The 16,635-nt window shown below is 45.6% G+C and overlaps 1 protein-coding gene across 1 annotated transcript in view; it reads right to left on the reverse strand.

Annotated features, from left to right (window-relative positions):
• LOC119406894 (uncharacterized) overlaps positions 1-8,639 on the reverse strand; it is a 37,332-nt gene extending 28,693 nt beyond the window's left edge. Inside the window, exon 1 of the mRNA XM_049419830.1 lies at positions 8,594-8,639. Within this exon, the coding sequence (XP_049275787.1) occupies positions 8,594-8,639 (46 nt within the window). The remainder of the gene's footprint in view (positions 1-8,593) is intronic.
• Between the last annotated feature and the right edge of the window lie 7,996 nt (positions 8,640-16,635).

Raw genomic sequence — 16,635 nt, forward strand, 5'->3', positions numbered from 1 at the left:
GCTGTAACACCGCGTTCTCCGCTCACGCGTTCGCTGCGAGAGAAAAAGCGGCCGGGCTACCGGGGCGGCACGACGCGCTTTGCGTTTCCCTCTAGTCCGGCCGTGATGTTCAATCATATTTCACATACCGCGGGAGTTGTTCGTCCAATATGCGACGCTCTTCTGCCTATCGCACCTCGTTCTCTGATTACGCTTTCACCGGTAACTACAGCTATCACAAGCGATTGTTTTAATCCTTTAGCATGGACGTCGGGATGGAGATGTACCACAAATCATCAAGTGGGTACGTCCACGTTAAACGGTGCTATAGCTGCCAGACATCAATATACATTGTGCAAACTCTCTTATATCAATGTACAGTAAACATTCTGTTAGTTCTGCAAGGGCACGCTGTACTTTCGTGTTATTCCGATTCCTATGACGGAGGGAGCAACCATGTTTTTTTCTTTTTTTTTTTATTTTCGAGCCTGGTGGCACAGATGTCACAGCCCCGTTATAAAGGGGACGCTCATAGCATCCATCCATCCATCCATGCAAGAGCACTGTGAGAGGAAAGTGTGAAAGATAAAAGGCGCGTTCATGTAGCCTCCGTAATGTGTTTGGCGGTAGCTCAGTGGGCTAAACGCCCGCCAGCCATCGTCGCGGACCAAGAGGTCATGGGTTCGACTCCCGTCAACGGAACTTCCGTGACCGAAATACGTCATGAAAGTCTTGGTGGGCCCCGGCATAAAACATTTTCGCGATAATAAATACCTGCTAGTTGGTGATGTCCAAACAAGACATACTTTAAGAGGACGATGGAGGCTTGATGAACAAGGAATATATATATATATATATATATATATATATATATATATATATATATATATATATATATATATATATTTCGGGAGTCATCTACTAGGGCAGATTATGGTGCCGATGAAGAGTTGTAACCTCGTATGTAAACTCGGCGCGCAGCTGCAATAAGTGTGCGTTGCAGCGGCCAGTGGTGAAACATAGGACATCATACTAAGCAGCGAAAGGTCATATAGTCCCGCGAACAATTCGCGTGTGGACCGGCACAGCGGACTACGACATACGCCCTCGGAGTGAGGGCACAGCGAAAGCAGACATATTGATGACTGTGCTAAACAGAGACGCTAATTAATCCGACTGACTTCCTGCAGCATCTCACATGCGTGTATATACCACAGGTCAGGTACAGCGGTTGCGTTTGCCGTGCAACTATAGAACGCAGAAAAATAGTCTGGTTAAAGCTTTTGAAAACATCTCCAGCGGTAACACTGGAATCGATAAGAACATGCATTTAAAACAGCCTCATTATATGTCTATGAGACGCGACCATTGCTAGAAAATAAGGCCCTATGTCGTACTATAAGGTGTTTAAGTTTCCCCTCTTTCGTCGAACAACTGAAGAATGGAATCTGCTTCCCGTTTCTGCACCAAAGTTTTCTTCTGCCAAACGTAGAGAACCTTATACAGTAAAACCTTGGTGCTACGAATCTCCTGGGGTTACCAAAAATATTCGTATGATCCGAAATTCGTATCACCAGAAAATATGGAAAATTAGTATGCGACAAAAGAAAGTTGGCATATGCTTTGATTCAGTGGTTCTCAGGGCCGCAGCGACGTCATGAACAGCTCCGCATAATTGCCAGTAAAGTTTTTAGACGTCAATGATCATACTTGTACTCGTAAATACACGGTGCATGCGCGCTTGTGTAATTAACGAGCCAGATGTGTTGTGCCCCGTGACCGCTAGTAGCCCCTTCCGAATCTTACTACGCTTTTCTGCATGACACTAGAGTACTGCGGTGAAAGTGACTTAAGAATCGCTTTGCACACGATAGAGGCCAAGCTCATTCGCCAAGACCGCCCGCTACGTCTCTTGGGGTCTTCATCCACCCTTAATGGGACTTTATGACGGACCCGCAGCCTAAGTTTCAGTCTTGTTTCATAGAACGTCTGATTGCGGGGACATGGCTTGCATCGACGTAACAGGCACGTGTTAACACAGTACAAAGACGATGCTGCCTCGAGCACAGGAGCACGCGTCAACGCGTCGGCAAAAAAAGAAAAATAAAACGCGACGCAACGTCATCTGTAATCTAAACACGAAGGCGCCTAAAGGCATCCAAGATTTGCGCGCACTATCTCGGAGGCAACGACACACCGTTGATGGTCACGCAGCGCGCATGCCTGCGCCCGCGCGTGACTGCCGCGCCTTCCGCGACAGCGCGGGCAGTACCTGTTCGTACCTGTGCGCTAGCGTACGTTCGTATCAAACGTCGGGACGTGCAAATCGGTTCGCAACAACCGTACTCCAATACATTGCAGGCTAATGGGCCTTGGCCGGGACCACAGAAAAAATTCGTATCACCTCGAAATTCGTAGCAGCCGTGATCGTATCACCGAGGTTTTACTGTATAATGTGCTTTGAATGTTACTTCGAGTGTCTTTTTATTGGGGTGTCTTACAGTTTGTATTGATTGTGTAGTATCTTTTATCACGATGCCTGTATTTGCTACTTCTATGGCTGTTTTTGATAGTGTTTTGTCGTGTCATTTTATTACAACCTTTCGGGTGCAATTAACCCCTTACGAGAATTCCCAACTCGCCTGCTGTAGGTATTTGTAATGAATAAATAAACAAGCAGGACCGTTCGATGCAAAGCCGGACCTGGCAAATCTGCCGTCAACGCGCTTCGCTCAGCTGTCCGCAAAACACTGCAACGGCGCGTGCTCTGTAGGGGCACACGGCCGCTGGATGAGAACTCCCACCGTGTGCGTTTCCATCCAGCAGCCGGAGTCGGTTTACGAAGCGGGACATTGATTTTGGGTGAGTTGGTTCCTAGTTTACCGGATTGAACGCGACGCAGGAAAGAGGGGAACAGCACCCGTACAGTGTTTCTTCCCTGTTCCTAACTTTCCGCGCTTCATTGTCGGAGGTTAAGCAGGTACATCCGCGTGGAATATTTGCAGTGATGCACAGTTTCTGTGGATTTCCGCATGACGCGGGTCTCCCACTACTGTTTACACTCATTAAAACGAGCGCAGTGCGCCCGGCGGTGAGCTCAAAAGTACTGCGGCTGCAGTGGACGCTAGAACGCAGGGCTGACTGCGTTTATGCATAAATAATGAGAGCCTACCTGCGGGGACGAATAATCCGCGCTCGACGAGAATGGCCGGCGACGGAAAAATTAGAATAAAAAAAGAACGCCTGTCGCATGCGCGAATCCTTAATTACCTGTATTTGCGGCTCGAAAGTAAGACCTGGTGTTTTTGTAAGAGGGAGACAAACCTACTACATTATTGCTCACACTTTTCAATACTTTTCTTTTACGTCGCACCAACAGAACTCACTGTCAGGGCTTCCTCCCAGTTATTTCGTCATCGCCACTTTTTGCTATTATCTGTAAGTCGGTCATATATTTACGCTGAGAGAATGAAAAGAAAATGACGTGCTCTCCCCTCTTTTCCACCCTTTCCTAACGCCGAGTAGCAGGTCAGAAAATTCATTCGGGCCGACCATTCAGCTTTTCTGCCACAATAAACATCTCTCTCCCTCTTTCTCTCTTTGGCACAGCGCTCGAATTCGCCCGTTTTGACGCCTGCAGGACAGCATGTTTCCATATCCTAAAGAGAGCAGCAGCCGAACTTCCGGTCGCCGTCACATCACGGGATCGGAAACGTCACGTATCACGTCATAGCACCGCAGTAAAACTTGACTGAAAGGGAAGAGTCTGTCAGACGTTGCATAAGTATTGCAATATTACCAGTGTACATCGTTGCCCAGTGTCACTGGCATAGGTCAGCAAAAGAAAATTGGACCTCACTCAGACTCACTCAAGAAATATATCTTGCTCTGAGGGCTCACTACGGACTCGGACCCACCTAAGTTTTCTTCAACCGGACTTGGACTCACTAAACTTTTTCTCAACCGGATTAACTCATACTCAGACTCACGGCTTAACTTGAGCCTGAGTGAGTCGACTCATGAGTGCGGTAGCGTAAAATTAGCTTCTTCGATCATGGTGTCAGTGCTCTTTAACGCCAATATCTCATAATCGATGCTCTACGATACGCCTTTTGATCTTGTACCTTCAAATACGAGTTATCAGGGGTTTCAACTCAGCAAGGACATTTTTATGAAATGCGCGGCTCATACGAGATATGTTTATCAAGAACTTCACGTGAAAATGTTTACTGGGAGAGGTCATAGCCCCCCCTCCCCCCCGCTCCATCTGTCTCACGCCTCTGATCAATAAATATGAGGTGGCGCATGAACGCTAGTGCGTTGAGATATGTGTGAATAGACTTCAGTATAAACGTAAGCCGATATAAGGCTGATAGTAATGCTGAAGATGAGTAGATAGGACCATAGGTCGGCAATAAAAGGTGGAGCTCACTCATACTCACTCACGAAATATATTTTTCGCTTCAGGCTCACTCGGACTCAGACGAACTGACCAATATTCTCCTCAACCGGGCTCGCTAAGACTCACTAAAATTTTGCTCAGCCGGATTCACTCGGACTCAAACTCGACAAGATGTTACTCCCCCGGACTCACTCAGACTCAGACTCTCGGCCCGATCTGAGTCTGAGTGAGTCGACTGATGAGTGATTTTACCGACCTGTGGTGACTGGTGGACAAGAAACGTACGCCGTGCCGCTTTGATGTTCTCACTATTTTGCCCGTATCACCACTGCCAAAAACCGGAGCATCCCGCCCTATAGCATTGAACTCATAAGTGACGTTTCTGCTAAGGTCGCGTGACTCTCCCGCATGTGATGGCGACTGGGAGTTTCGCTATTGCGCTGTTTAAGACATGGAAACGCGCAGCAGGACATGAGCCTTCAGTTTAACTTCCGTCAATTTTATTCTCGTAAATACAAAAGCGCACCCAATGCAAACGATATATGAAAGTATAACTGCAGTTAGTGCGTGCATCGTGAAACACTGCGGCCTGAAATACGTTCAATACCGAGAAAAGATGTTTCAAAGCAGAAGAGCTAAATCTATTGAAATAAGTAAAGCGTTAGATTATGCGAAACATGTACAGGGATAATATATGCAATACAGAAGTGAGTTGCGCGGTCAACTAATATGAACACAAGTTCATATTGAATCAAATGGTAAATTGACCCTTTCTGTACAAATCAAGAAAATAAAACAATGGTAAAAAGACACGGACTAATACTCCGCGAACTCCGAAGCCGAATACACTGGACGAATACCCAGTAAACTAAAAAAGAATTGCAAAAGAACAAAGATGGGAGGAAGGTGGTTTATGAATGCGACAAAACAGGTCGGTGCAAAGCGGGAAGTCTGATATCCGGCAAAAATTGTGGACCTCTAATCACCAATATTTAGGTTCTGGCGCTTGCAAAATTGCGAAAGTGTGTCATCAGCATGAGCGCGTACAAAGGAATTTGTACCAGTGTAACCTCATTGGCGTGTACACGTAAGGAGAAAGAATCATGTCCGTTCGTAGGACGACATTCTTGTTTTTGACAGAAGATAGGTAGATAACAATTTTTAATGATTACCCCGGAGATGTTAGCCTGGTTCAATGACTGGCTCGCTGCTCCATGTGTCGGGTGGTCACTACGGTATATACAATGATCAGATATACTGTACACAAATAACACGTACGCTCTCGCACACACACATACACAAAAGATGAAAAATTGGTAAACAGGGGGCGTGCTGGAGCCGACGTTTCGACAAGCGGACTTGTCTTCTTCAATGCTGTAACTGCTTCAAGGCTGCAAAGCGCTAGCACGCCCCCTGTTTAACAATTTTTCACCACAAGCTTCCCTCTTCCCCTGACTCCTGCTTTCTTATGGATATACACAAAAGGTTTTTTTTCATAAAGTTTCGTTAAATTAAGGCATGTTCGTGTACAGTGCGATAAACAAACACACTTTGTTTGCATTGACACGACGACGACCACCTCATCGTAAGTAGCAGCGCTGCATCAGACCATGTAGCATCAAGCTACCAGAAAATGCATATAAAAGTATGGCCCGTGAATAGATGAGTTAGGTCAACATTTCTGTACATATATAAAAACCCTCTGTCGGTATCTTACAGTGTGTGAGTAGCACGCGCTTACAGTGCGTACTGTTTGCGGGCACACATAGCGCGGTTATACGAGTACGGGGCGAGGAGGAATATATCGAATCGTCGGGGATGAGCAAAAAAAAAGGAAAGCTGTATGTAGAGGGAGCGGCAGTCGCCAAGGCGTGCGGCCGCGTACGAATTGCTCCGCAAACAAGTCGCCGAGTATTGTGCTGCGCCGGAAAACAACATTCTCGGAAGCATGGTCGTGTAAACAAACTTCATTTCGTGTTAAATGTTTGTTCGGCTGCTGCGCGGATAGGATCTTTTTTAAACGCGGGATCGGGACAAAAATAATGATTTCTCTCGCGGGAGACCTTAGTGGCGCGATGGCATATATACGTAGTCTATAGGGATATCGCCTGCGTAGGCAGTTTGACTTTCCCAAAAAATGCGATTGTTCGCATGCGCATTGCGTTTGTGGACTTCGTTGGTGTTGGTACCGCTCTCGCTTTGGCTCTCTTGTTGTTGTTTTTTTCTTTTTCTTTTTTTAACAGGTGAAAAGACAAAGCGCGTGCTCTGGTATACTTGGGAGTTATCATGAAGTTACCGCCCCTTAAATAACCATTTCCAAGTTCCTGTGTATCACCTGCCAATTATTTTAATGTGTCCTTCCCCTTTTCTTTTCTACCCGCTCATGCTATTTGCACGACACTTCACATTCTACTGCTTTCCCTCGCTCGCGCTGTGGCCGAAGCGGAATGCCGCAACGCCCGCCTCCCGTTTATTTTTTTTTATTTTTTCTGTTTTATTTTAGCGCTCCACTGAGCGTCCAGCTAACCGTGAAAACACGGAACACCCGATGCACAACGTGAGCTAGATGAACGTACCGCGCCCTCGAAGCAAAAGTGAACCAAGATCGCCTCTATAGACAGAGACTGAGCGTGTCTGTTCCGCAAGTAGCACACTCATGTCATAAACAGGGGTGTGCGAATATCAAATTTTTCGAATATGAATCGAATACGAATATCCACCTTCGAATATCGAATCGAATATCGAATATCAAATGAAAAATGCCTCCACAGTAACTATATTTTATTTAACATGTAGCTATTTGAAAAAAAAAAAACATTAACAGCCTGACTGGCAACACAACATACACTGCTATCTCCAGAACACAATGTCCAAGCTAGCACAATGCACACCACAACACAACCAAATATCACGGCACAATGAAAGTAATGACTACATGTTATCATGAATAAATATGAGTTGCTCCACACGATCAGGCAGCAGGCGCTCTCTTGTAACAGAGAACCCCCCCCCCCCTTTCCACTGAAATGGCACGCTCGCTTGGAACAGAAGTGGCTGGTATAGGGAGTTACATGGGGCAAAGCTTTGCCAGACTGGGGTATCTGAAGGTGCCTACAGTCCGCCACCAGTCACGTGGGTCGCTGTCTTTCTTCAGAAGTGGTCCCGCATAGTGAACGAATGGTAGTGCGGCACGTTACGGCCGCATAATATTGAAAATGTACGGTTACATGGTCGCCAACAGCGCTGCACGTCCGAGATGCACCAGCAATAAATCATACGTATTGGGGCGCTCGTCGCAGGCAGATATCGTGCCTCCGTGTACTTGCGATATTTATCGCTCCTCTCGCCCTCGGCAACGTTTTTAGCGATACGAACGCAGCAGAAATGTGGAAGACGAGTTATTGTATGCATGAGAATCGAATCGCATATTCGAATTTTTCGAATATTCGAAGTTATCGAATATTCGAAACTTTTCGAATACACGATTTTCGAATCGAATACGAATATTTCGAATGTAATATTCGACGAATATTCGAAACTTTCGAATATTCGCACACCCCTAGTCATAAAAAGAAAAACTTGGAAGTCGTGCGTCTGGAAACAGCAGGCATTGACCGTTGCGGCGAGGAAAGCCTTCTATAGGTATACAGTTCATTTTCACATTTAAGTGCTATTGTATATGGTGCACACATCTTTCGTAGTTTATATGGCATATGATAATAATAATAATAATAATAATAATAATAATAATAATAATAATAATAATAATAATAATAATATCTTATTATGCCTCAAGAAATACGTACATGGACCAGGGGAGCTGCAGAAAAATCTCTCACAAATACATGAACGAGCTGCGGCCCCTTCATGCATGGAGTTAGCGGTAGGAAATTTAAAAGCACTTGATCACGCACATGGTTTACAAAAAAAAAAAAGAACAAGGCACAATGTTTGCAGTTATTCATTTGCATTCATTGCATTTCCCACAACCTCAAGAAGGTGGGTGAAAAGGCGAATGTTAAAGTCGCCATGTCGGCAGCCAGGAAGTTGTCAGCCTTATGCAAAACGACATTCCCAACTGCCGAATAAAACACTGGGGCAGCTACGAACGAGTGGTGCGAACACTGAGGAAACAGCGGAGCCGGTGGCATTCCTCTCCTCCTCGCACACCCATTGCTATACTGTACGGTACAAGACTATGTTATGCTTTACCTGTCCTCTCCTTCTCATCCTCATATCGCTCCTCCTTCCTGTTCATCTCATCCTCACATCACTCCTTCCTGTTCTGTACAATATATGGCTATGATATCCTTCATTCTCTCCCCTCCTCCTTAACCTCCTCCTCACCCTTGAATCACTGCCCCCTCACTCTCACTTCCAACCTCCTTGCTATACTATACTGTACATGGATACGCTATGCTTTACCCTGTACCCTCCTCTTTTCTCTCCTCACATCACTCCTCCTCGCACTCACTTTCCTTTCCCACCCGCTTGCGACACCGTACTATAAATGGGTATGCTATGCTTTACGCTCTCCCCTCCCCCTTTTCCTCCTCCTCGCGTTTACGTCACTTCTCCTCACCCTCACTTCCCTTTTCCACCCCCTCGCTATACTATACTATACTATACTATACTATACTATACTATACTATACTATACTATACTATACTATACTATACTATACTATACTATACTATAAAAGGCTATTCTATCCTTTACTCTCTTATTTCCCCTTTTACTTCTCCTCACCCTTACTTCTCTTCGCAAATGGAAATACAATGTTATTTGCAACTGCAATTAACACCCGTGTTCTTAGATTCAGGCGCAGCTTAAGGAACCCCAGGTGGTCGAAATTAATCCGGAGTCCCCCACTATTGCGTGTTTCATAATCATATCGTCGTTTTGGCACGTAAAACCCCAGCATTTGTTATTAATAATTCAATTTGCTTTGATTATAATATATATGCTCAGTCATGCTTTCATTCGCCATTATATGACTTTCTCTCCTCTAGACATCACGTGATCTTTTTTTTTTTCTTCACTCCTCTCGCGCCGGTTTTTCGCTGAAGGCCATGTTCGCATCAGACATCGAAGGCTTCCTTTTAATAATAGTAATTACAATCAGGGAAAGGAAACTTGCCATCGACCCGTTTGTTGCGCAAAACCCACGAGGCAATCCAAGCTGATTTATCAGAAAGAAATGCTTCATAGTTAACGAACCAAAGATTCACCCTGAATGGTCCCCAGACCAATATTTCGCTAAGCTATTATTTCTGATAAGCTATTATGTATTTCCTCGTAGCCTTGCGCAACAAACGCGTGGAAAGCAACTTTCTGTTACATAACCACTCCTCGTTCTCGCAGGATTCCGCACAACTGATTTACCAGCAAAGAAACACACGCGGATGCGGCGTTTTCGCGGACTCCAGCTGCGACCGCAGTGTATACTTTGCGAACTCCAGCTGTGACCGCAGTGTATACTTTGCAGAAAAGTTACTTTAGAAAATAAGAATAATGCCGAAGTACGCGCGCATAATTAATGGTGTGTGCAGACTGAAAAGAAGGCGAAAGCATGAGCGAAGAGAGCGTTTCGTCGTCATTTGATCATTTCCGGGACAAACAGCTGGGCGTTCTTACGGGCGCCTGTCGTACGGACGGCCGGGCCTGCCTTTTTACAGGTCTCGCCTCAGAGGCTGCCCACAATGGTTTACAGAGTGGCGACAGCCGCCCAGGCTTCGTCGTTTCGAGAAAAGAGGACAATGCTTGGCTCCTTGCGGAGCTGAGCGTCGGAAAAGCGGCTCTCTTTTGTTGGCGACTGCTGCTCCGAAAGGCTCGCAAGTCTCCGAAGTGCGAGGCTGACATCGCACCGTCTGACGTACATGTACATTGCTTATTGCCGCAGGCCGGAATTTACAGAAACACATCGCCTGCATAAGACGCATCTCGCGAGTTAATTACTCTTCGAGGAACGTAACACGGAAATACTGAAACTATATAAACTTGCGCAGCATCCTTTACAAGCTCAGTGTGCATCTCTTTGGCTGAGATTGATGCTGGTTGTTTATTGCCGGAGAAAATAGTTTTGTCTTGAGATTTTGTAATCAGAACTCCCTTGCAGTGGTTCTTTTTACTCTTTCTTTTTCCCCATGTACGTGCTTTCTCTTTCTCTCGCTCACTGCGCCCTCTTTCCAGCCCCTATTTCCCGACACCAGTGCAGGGTAGCAAACCGGAAGCTAATATCTTGTTAACCTGCCTGCCTTCCTCTTCATCCCTCTCTTTCTCTCTTTGAATCCACAGCACGGATATGAAGACGGCGCTGTGACGCCATACAGCTTGCAGCATTTATTTCGCACATGGGCTGTTTTTGCAAGGTATACCCGGTTCTGACAGTGACGCGTTAACACCGTGCAGTGGTTATTAAACTCTATAAGCGGTTATGCTACACTGATTAACATCCGTGCCTTTGCTCTCTTTCCTGCTTTCCTTGACGTTAACGTATGTAAATGCAAAAATTTGCTTCGAAATAAATCATCCCGCTTCTTTATGGAGACGCGGCTTGCATTGGCTTGAACGAAAGGTTTAGCTCTTCCTTCATACATGTTCTCCTCTAACTTGCTTGCAGCATAGCGATGGAACTCTACAGCACCTCGTAGCAGGTTTCACTATGTTCTGCAGCACAAAAAAAGAATGGCTACCCTAACATAAAAAAGAACAATTTAAAGAAACAAAGAGCCAACTGTAAAAAATAAAGAAGATAACATGACAATGGACCGTTCGCTGGCAAGAGTTCACTTTCCAATGGTACGTTCACTGTCGATTGAGACGTCTACTAAGTATCTTGGCTTTCTTTTGTGCTTCAGATCATTACTACTGCGACTTTTCGTCATAAACGCACCATGCGGTTAGCTCTTAAACAGAGCATAACACGGAGCACCTAAGTATGTGAAATACATTTATGCTTTACAAGTCACTAACTTAGCAATGTCTCCTTTCATAAGATTTCTTGAATAATGTGTTTTTTTCATTATACCGGGCGTGGGCGCGTGGCTGTTACCTTTTTTTTTTCGATTTATTCTTTATTTTCCCTACGAAAAATTGTTCTGAGTAAAATAAAAGTGTTTCTATGCACGCTGAATAGAATGATATAGTCAAGTAATCAAAGTGATTCCACATCTCTTCACAACAGCACCTCTCAAAAGCAGACCTCGCTTTCTGGCTGTATCAGTCGTCTTGATATTCATAAGGCGCCTGTGTTCTGTTCGACCTCGCTTACAATTCAAAGAGCTGAGTGTCAGTATTTCTGCGAATACGTAAAATAAATCAATGGACTGCGAAAAAGCAAAATGTAAAGTCGTTTCTTTCCTATTCATAAAAAACAATAGCAATGAAGCTATACAGCGCACAAAAGTATTACTTCATCTTCTTTCTTTCTTTCTTTCTTTCTTTCTTTCTTTCTTTCTTTCTTTCTTTCTTTCTTTCTTTCTTTCTTTCTTTCTTTCTTTCTTTCTTTCTTTCTTTCTTTCTTTCTTTCTTTCTTTGAAAAGGTGCAAAAGACAACGAGGGAGCAGTTTTCTGTAGACACCCTCCGGGGTGGTATGGTGATGCCACAAAATAAAAAATAAAAAACATCATCAAGAGCTTAAGGTTTTTTTTTATGTTGTTTATGTTGGTACTTCAGCGCTCTGCTCGTTCTAAATTGCGTTGTCCAACGCCGGTGAAACAAAAAATAATGCGCCGAACTGGCGGACATATTCAGGCCTGGTCGTATACTTGAGCATCCTCGGAGGTTCCGTCATCACATCGCTAACATTATCGCAATGCTTTTCACACGAACCTGGACGCATGCAGGCCGTGAGCTCCAAGCAGAAAGCGACGATCTGACGCATAATAATACTTGAACTTATATTTATAATAATAGTGCTACGTGCCAAAACCACGATATGATTATGAGGCACGCCGTATAGGGAGGGTGACTACGGATTAATTTCGACCACCTAGGGTTCTTTAACGTGACCTGAACCTAAGTACACGGGAGTTCTTCGCATTTCAGCCCCAACGAAAATTCGGTAGCCGTGGCCGGGAATCGAACCACCATCCTCGAGCTCAGCAGCGCGCCCCACCCACTTATCTAGACGAACTTAAGCTTCCATTTTCTCGCTTTCAACGGCGCGCCAAAAGACGCGCGCCGTTTCCCTGCGCGCGAAAAGACGCGCTGCAGGGATTACTGGACAGCGGATTAGTGTCCAATTACGATGACTTAGAAGCGCGCCATTGATTCAATTTCAGTACAGGAGATAATGCCAGCGACGCATTAGGGACCGAAGTATATCGAGAAAGCCGCGAGGGTCTCAACCAATCGCGTCGCCGCATTGAGTGCACACGGTCTGCCGGCGACTCGTTCATGCTTGATAGAATTTTATCCTTACCATTACGTAATCGTGCCTTCTCTCTGTTAGGTTGTGTCCTGTTCCATCGTGTTGCTAATCACAGCTTCCCTCTGCGTGTATCGACAAGGCAACAAGACGTTTCTTCGATCGAAATTTAACATGAGGAGATTAGGACGTTAGATTAGCTTCATGTATTGTGAAAGTAAGGATGTTGGTCCGTTCTTAGATGCTTTGAGCATCTCAGAACGGGCCGTCGTTCCCTTAGACCTCATGCTCTGAGCATCAGTTCTAAAGCAACGATTCATAATGCACATTTGTCACAGCTGGTTTTATTTGTGCAGCGCGGATTTATTCCTAAACTCTCTTCGACCTAAATAAGGCTTAATCGAAAACGAGAAAGCAATTGCAGGATATCGAAACGCTCAATTAAGTCGACAGCTGAGTGAGTTGGTGAATAATCCTTTTTCAGTAAAAATAAATTAAGTAGCGGTCGTCATTTCTTATCAGTACGCCTTATCACTTGATTATTAGGAATAAAATAAAATTTAAGAAAAAGCAGTAAACATGGCAGGCAAGTATCAACATGACAAACCGTCTCCTCGAATAGGGACCATGCAAGAGTTCAGGAGAGAATGTTTCGCACGCTCTGCAAGGTGAAATGATGGAGGGAGAGTATGGCCCCGTTTCGCTGAGGTTTCGCGCGCTGTCATCCTCTCACTAGCACGTCTCGGTCATAATTCTGAACAAACTGCAACCACAGCGAGGGGTCCGCAAATCGTGGACACCTGAGATTTGCATCCGACTGAGAGCGGTGACAGTGGTGACGCGAAGGTCGCGAATACTGTCCATGGATCACATTGGTCGACGAAGGCGAACACAGTCTTTTTGCTCGCATCGAACAGCGCGCAACGTCATACCAAGTTATGACGACCACGTGGGACTTTATGAAAATAAAATGTAATCAGCGTTTTTCGCAGTTATAGTCATCGCGTTGTCGCTTATTCAGGCGAAAGCCTTAGATGCCTCATCAAACGCGAAAAGTGACCAATGGCGCCAGCGGCGTCAACACGAGTGATGCAAAAAAAATCATGTGATGACGTCACACAATGACGTCATGACACCACAAGTCGTGAATATTTGTGACGCCGGCCATCATGACGTCAAATTGAATTCACTAAGCGTCACAAGATGATGTCATTACGTGACACCATCGTTGGTCACAGGTGGGCCGATCACGGAGGCGCTGCGAAACCACGTGAGGTGCAGAATGCTTCGAATTCCTCCGGTCACGGAGGCAATGCAAAACGACGTTGGGTGCGGGAAGCTTTCGGGCGGGGTCAATACTGAGGAGTTAAAAAAAAGAAGGCTTTCGCCTCCTAGTCGTCTTAGGGAAACGCATGAGGGACCGTGTGACTTTTCCTATCCAAGTCTCGATAAAGACCACCTTAAAGCCACAGCCGACAGTGGTCTCGCGTCGGAAGAATCCGTAAGCTAACGTTGTGTTCATACGGTAAGGTTGCTTTCCTCGCTACAGTGTGCAGAGTCAATCGCATGCAAGTGCGCTAGCTCCCTTTGATCGCAGACAATCGACAGAGGTTAAATTTTTGATACGTTTAAAACCACGACAGGAGAGGACGCAGAAGCTTTGCGTTGCTTTCTTGGTTCCCTTAAATTATGTTTTGAACTTGTGAGCGGTCATGCCACAACTAGAATAAAAGCCAACTCCGGCGATTTTTCGAGGTCGATGGATCTCAATGAAATTCGCTGGGTACGTTCCTTTGCACGTTTCCGTCATTTATGCCAAATTACAGGCTTGAGACATGCGCAGATTGTTTGCAAATGAATTTTAAAGATTGTCTGCAAACGCCCTCCTGGCTTCCCACAATTATTGGCAACATTGCGTCTGTGACGTCAGTATTGGGAAGGCGGCGGAAGTGACGCACCGAGGGCACCGCTAACTTCGGCGCTTCGGCCGCTACAGCGAGCGTCTGTTGTGCACAAGGCGACAGACAGCGTTGGTTTGGCCGGCGCTTCGCTGGTCGTCCCGGCTGTCACAGTTTTCATACTCCGCGCCGGCGTGACCGGCGTGCCTTGCACGACTTCCGGTTCGTTCGTAACAACGTCTACGTCATACGTAGACAGTACACTCTGTTGGGTTTCGGTTTCGGTGTCGCGCTTTCTTGCTTACTTAAAATTATTCTTCAATTTGCCGAGTATTTCTGCTATCGGGCCCGTAACAGGAGCGTCTCAGGAACATAAAAGCACCATTACTTTGACATGGCCAAAAAATCGCCGGAGTTGGCCTTTAAGTCATTCGCACCAGAACTTTATCGAATAACCTTGTATGAAGTGTCATCAACAAATTATGTCAGGTCTCGTGTGAAGATGTGGCTGAAAAATCTGCACGACGACGCCACTGTCACCTGTAGTGATGCGTGTGCTTAAAACTTTGCAATTTATGCGCACATTACACAGAGCGCATAAATTGGTCTGTTAACGGTCCAAAGAACACACGCTACACGCTTAATGGGTTCGTACCAGGGGTGTGCGAATATCAAATTTTTCGAATATGAATCGAATACGAATATCCACCTTCGAATATCGAATCGAATATCGAATATCAAATGAAAAATGCCTCCACAGTAACTATATTTTATTTAACATGTAGCTATTTGAAAAAAAAAAACATTAACAGCCTGACTGGCAACACAACATACACTGCTATCTCCAGAACACAATGTCCAAGCTAGCACAATGCACACCACAACACAACCAAATATCACGGCACAATGAAAGTAATGACTACATGTTATCATGAATAAATATGAGTTGCTCCACACGATCAGGCAGCAGGCGCTCTCTTGTAACAGAGAACCCCCCCCCCCCTTCCACTGAAATGGCACGCTCGCTTGGAACAGAAGTGGCTGGTATAGGGAGTTACACCGGGCAAAGCTTTGCCAGACTGGGGTATCTGAAGGTGCCTACAGTCCGCCACCAGTCACGTGGGTCGCTGTCTTTCTTCAGAAGTGGTCCCGCATAGTGAACGAATGGTAGTGCGGCACGTTACGGCCGCATAATATTGAAAATGTACGGTTACATGGTCGCCAACAGCGCTACACGTCCGAGATGCACCAGCAATAAATCATACGTATTGGGGCGCTCGTCGCAGGCAGATATCGTGCCTCCGTGTACTTACGATATTTATCGCTCCTCTCGCCCTCGGCAACGTTTTTAGCGATACGAACGCAGCAGAAATGTGGAAGACGAGTTATTGTATGCATGAGAATCGAATCGCATAGTCGAATTTTTCGAATATTCGAAGTTATCGAATATTCGAAACTTTTCGAATACACGATTTTCGAATCGAATACGAATATTTCGAATGTAATATTCGACGAATATTCGAAACTTTCGAATATTCGCACACCCCTAGTTCGTACACATCGTCAAGTACCATCGACGCGGCCCTGTTGTGTAGGCTGTGGTTTGGCGTTGCGTTTACCAACGCCTATGCTTTCTACATTGGATGGCCGACACCGCAGCCTGTGACCACTGTGGCAACGCAGAAAAACTGGGCCTGTTTTTTGTGTCTGCCCACAGTATAGTGCACAGCGACTGTCCCTTTGCAACGCGCTCAACAAGTTGGATGACCGAACTTTGTCGGAGGAAAGAATTCTGCGCCACCGACAGGGCGGAACGTCGCAGAAGAAGGCCCAGCAAGCGCTACTGCGCTTCTTGCGATCGACCGGCCTTTCTGAACGACTGTAACCAGAGCGCCCTTCCTATATAAATTCCTCGAATTTAAATGCGCGACCATCGACGATTACCTCTTTCCGAGAGCTTGTGTTTCTCGACGCGACCAGGCCC

Source organism: Rhipicephalus sanguineus, chromosome 10 (genome assembly GCF_013339695.2).
Source record: "Rhipicephalus sanguineus isolate Rsan-2018 chromosome 10, BIME_Rsan_1.4, whole genome shotgun sequence".
Taxonomy (NCBI): domain Eukaryota; kingdom Metazoa; phylum Arthropoda; class Arachnida; order Ixodida; family Ixodidae; genus Rhipicephalus; species Rhipicephalus sanguineus.